We start from the raw sequence: 4,409 nt of genomic DNA on the forward strand, positions 1-4,409 counted from the left end.
TGATAAACCCCTGGTGTTACCAGCAGCTCCTGATGGTTCCGGGCAGGCACCCACTCCCTGCTCCTGCCCCGCTTTCAGCTCTGAATGAAGCCTGAACCCAGAGGTGAGAGCTGATCCAGCCCTCTGCAGCCCCAGGGTGGCTTTCCAGGGCCTGGAAGAGCCTGAAGAGAGCCTGCCAAAGGGAAAGAAGGAAATCTGCAATGAAATCTGAGACCAGACTCAGCACTCAGCTGATTCATGCAGAAGAGTCAAGAAACTGAAAGCAGAGTTTAGAATGTGGACAGAAGTCCTGAGATTGGATCCTGATGTGTGGCTGATGAATTCATTAATTCCCGAGGATTTCTGTGGGCTCTTCCTGTGCTGCTGCTGAACATTTGGCTCAGTTCAGCTTCAGTCAGGTTTGCCTGGTGAGAATAAAGCTCCAGCACCTTTCCCAGAGGCATAACCAGGCCCTCCCGCTTACCCAACCAGGAACACCGTTTAATCCGTGGGGTTTCCCCCTGACCACAGGACCTGGCTGTGCAGGATTGCTAACGGGAACCTTCCATGGAAGAAATGGGAGGAAAACACTGCTGCAGGCCAGGGAATGAGGAGAGATGGGCCAGGGCCACAGATTTGATCTGAAAGGTCTCTTCCAGCCTAAATGATTCTGTGATTTGTGTCTGGTTCTCAGCAGCTCGTAGAGGTTTGCTCAGTCTCAACCCTTCCATTAAAACAATTCCATCAGGATAGAAATGCTCGTTGCTGCCTCAGAGGGACTGTGCTCTCACAAATGCCCAGCTTGGGGCAGCCCTTGGGGACACCCAGCCAGGTGGGAACGAGGCACAGAGGGGATTTCACCTGTGCTGTGTCCCCAGGTGTCCCCTGCAGCGGGCCTGGGATCTTTGCACACATTCCCTTCGATCCCTGTGTTGGTTTGTAAAGCCTCATTCTCCCTGACACCACCCCTTGCCACCATCTCAACCTCCAGTCCAGCCCAGTCCTCCCCAGCTCCAGCACTGGAGCCAAACACAAACGTGGCATCTTCCAGAGCAGCTTTAATTCGTTACGAGCCACAGGTGAAGAGGAACAATTTTTTAAAAATTCCATATATTTCACCTAGACAAGCATTCCCGTGCCATTAATTCTGCCTTTGCTGCTAAGGCCTTTTCCAGCCCACTCAGCCTGGAGCCTCCCTGCTCCAAGCACAGCTGGACAGAGCTGCTCTTGGCTTTGCTGGCAGCTTCTCCACACTCAGTTCCACCTGAAGGATCCCCTCTGCAAGCTTTGGATAGGAGCACTCCCAGGCACGGTTATCTATGGAAACCATCTGTTTGCACTGGCACACGGGAGCCCAGCACAGCATTTCTGGTGTTTTCTCTGCACACCTGGCAGATCCAAGTGATAAACCCCTGGTGTTACCAGCAGCTCCTGATGGTTCCGGGCAGGGATAAATAATCCTGGCACTGAAGGCAGTGCCCTTTTCCTGCTGCCCTCTTGGAATTTCTCCTGGGAATGGTAGAGGGATTATAACTGGGATGGGTGGGTGGAATTCAGACTGGCATTTCTACAGCAGTTTGGATCAGCTTTTGTTTGTGTTTGCTGCAGAATGAGTGTGGCCTTTACCCGCCTTTACCCATCACTAATGTGCCTTTTTGTGAACAGCCAGGAGAATTACAGAGTCAGGATGAAACCCAGTGCTGAGCAGGTTTTCTGTCTCTCAGGGCTGTTACCTCTGGATTTTTGGGCACTGGCTATTCCCTAAGTGTCAGCCATCCCCACTAACCCTGCTTCCATCCCTCATTCCCGATGGGTTTGTGTGGGGAATGAACACTGGGGGTGAACGTGGGCTGTGGTGGAGCTGCCTCTTGGCAACGGGCTCTGATTTCTTCTCCACCCCACAGGAGATGACAGGAACTCAACCCCTGCCACCTCAGCTTGCCAGGCTGGCTTTCCCTGTGCTGGAAATCAGCAGTCAGCGTGTCCCAGGTGCAAGGAGCGGCCGGGAGAATCCAAGCGCCCATTTCCCTTTGCCAGGGAAGTGTTGTTCCCCCCCTGCTCCAGCACAAACCCACCTGGGACCCCACACAGCCAGGGATGTCTTTAATGGAGCCCTTTGGAGGCCGAAACCACTCAGCTGTAAGCAGGCAGCAAAATCAAACTTCTTTAATGGTGCATTGGGACAGGAGAAACACGGCCAGGGCCCCTGGCAGCACCAGGAACACCAGTGGGACACCAGGAACACCAGTGGGACACCAGGAACGCCAGCGGGACACCAGGAACGCCAGCGGGACACGTCAGGCCTGGGGCCATCCAACACTTCTTGCTCCTCTCCATCCGTTTCCTTCTGCCCCGCCTGACCAGCGGGCTGTGAGTTCCACAGCCACGGAATGCCAGCCAGGGAGGGGCTGCCAGGGGGTACAAACCTGGAGTGCCACAAACCTGGAGTGCCACAGCCCCTCAGCATCCCCGTCACAGTCACCTGTCCCCAGGCAGCAGCAGGTGCCTCCAGCAGCACATCCAGCAGGACCAGGCACGGTGGGGCTGTGGGGAGCCTGCTCAGTCCTTGGGGAACGGGGACAATCCCTGCTGGGGGCAGAACCAGAGGCCACGGCCCCCTCTGGGCTCCCAGCACAGCTACGGGTATTTATTGTATGTGCTCCTATTCTCCTTTTCTGGTCCAAAGAGTCGGGATTTCCTCTGAATTGCACGAAACCACCGCAGCAGCAGGGCTGGCCAGGGACTCCTCTCGTGCTGCCCTGGATCTGTGGGGGAGTGAGACTTTGAGGAAAGCAGAGCGTTGGTCACGTATTCCCTGAAAAAGCAGCCTGCGGGATAAGGCTTGGTTAAGGCAGGTGGTGACAGCTCCCCTTGGTGGGACCAGGGAAAAACCCTCCCTGTTCCCTGTCCACACAGCCCCACCCCGGTAATGGCACCACTGGCCACAGATACCCTGGACATCAACACAACAGGGCCAAAAAATAAATCACAAATGAACTACAATAAATCACAAAATACGAACAATGTGTTTGAGGACAGATAAGGCAGCGAGTGACAGAGATTTTGACAACTGCACTATCAGTGCAATTTGCTTGTCTTGTCCTTTGCTGATTTAGGGCTCTGTAAAAAGCACCCACTTTCCTGCCACCTGAGCTTTGATGGCAGCTCTTTTCAGCACAGGCTGCTCTTTTTCGGCACAGAAGAAGCACAGTTTGGCTGCTGAGGAGCTAAACCAAGGCAAATGGCACTTTGCTTTAACCAGCTTCCAAACAGAGCACAGAGGACTTGTGTGATGGCTCAAACGTGTGGAAAGCAATTCCACTTTAAGACATGCTACCATTCCTCAGACTCAAACCTCCCTGCCAGGAGTGACTGATGGAGGAAAAGCTATCAGATGTCCAGGTCAGCCAGCATCAAATTGATATTAAACCAGCCTGGGCAGTGCAGCTCAGCAGAGCTCTGCCCAGCCCATTCATCTGGAGAGGCCAGGTCTCCCCAGGCTGCAGGAACAGCAGTGACAGAGGACTTTGTGACACAGCAGCAGTGACTCCACTCCTGTAAATGACTTATTTGTTCAAACCTGCTGCTCCTCTCACATTTCTGCAGGGCTCAGGGTATCAACCCAGCCTATATAAAACCAGACTTTAAGACTGCTGTCTTTAGGACGAGGCCCTTCTGAAGTCCTAAACCGTTTCCACCCAGGGCAAACCACGCTGCGGGCAAGGTCCAGCTGCTTTCTGATTGCCTGTGACTCTGCAGGGCTTGAATGCACATCCACACCCTCTGAGGATTTACTGAATAAAAGCTGTACAGCTTTTGGAAAGGTGAACTAAGAAGAGAAGCAAATACACCAATAGATCCTGTAATTGCTTCTCCAGATGAAAAACAGAGAACGAAACTCCTCTTCTGAAGTTAACTCCACTGGCTTCCAGGGCTGGCCAGAAGGCAGCACCAAGCGTCTTGGAGCTGATTCTCAGAGGTTATTTATGAGTGAATTTAGTGCCAGGGTTTGTTGTGGAAAACTCGAATCCTGGCAAAAATGTGTCCCATTTTTGTGAAACAGGAATAAAGGCCAGACAGGCTCTGGGTGTGTGTTAGGGGTCTGTGCCCTTCTAGCAACAGGGCAAGAAAGCGCCTGTGTTAAAGGGTTCTCTGTGTGTGCAGAGCTGTGTGTGTGAACAAGAGCTGCTTGTGTCCAGCCCTGTGTGTGTCCAGGAGCTGTGTCCAGCCCTGTGTGTGTCCCAGCTCTGTGTCCATCTCCGTGTGTGTCCAGGAGCTGTGTCCATCCCCGTGTGTGTCCCAGCTCTGTGTCCAGCCCTGTGTGTGTCCAGGAGCTGTGTCCATCCCTGTGTGTGTCCCCAGCTCTGTGTCCATCCCCGTGTGTGTCCCAGCTCTGTGTCCATCCCCGTGTGTGTCCCAGCTCTATGTCC

General features: G+C 53.6%; 1 protein-coding gene across 10 annotated transcripts in view; it reads right to left on the bottom strand.

The window, feature by feature from the left end:
* Positions 1 to 2,119: 2,119 nt before the first annotated feature.
* The window catches only part of ARHGEF9 (Cdc42 guanine nucleotide exchange factor 9), a 197,578-nt gene continuing 195,288 nt past the window's right edge, over positions 2,120 to 4,409 (bottom strand). For all 10 annotated transcript variants that reach the window (XM_042040031.1, XM_042040029.1, XM_042040042.1 and 7 more), the window contains one exon: positions 2,120 to 2,744. In XM_042040031.1, coding sequence (XP_041895965.1) covers positions 2,617 to 2,744 — 128 coding nt within the window. In that variant the 3' untranslated portion in view covers positions 2,120 to 2,616. The remainder of the gene's footprint in view (positions 2,745 to 4,409) is intronic.

Source organism: Corvus kubaryi, unplaced genomic scaffold (assembly GCF_017639235.1).
Source record: "Corvus kubaryi isolate FWS band 111438036 unplaced genomic scaffold, C.kubaryi_AGA036_p1.0 37395, whole genome shotgun sequence".
Classification (NCBI taxonomy): Eukaryota; Metazoa; Chordata; class Aves; order Passeriformes; family Corvidae; genus Corvus; species Corvus kubaryi.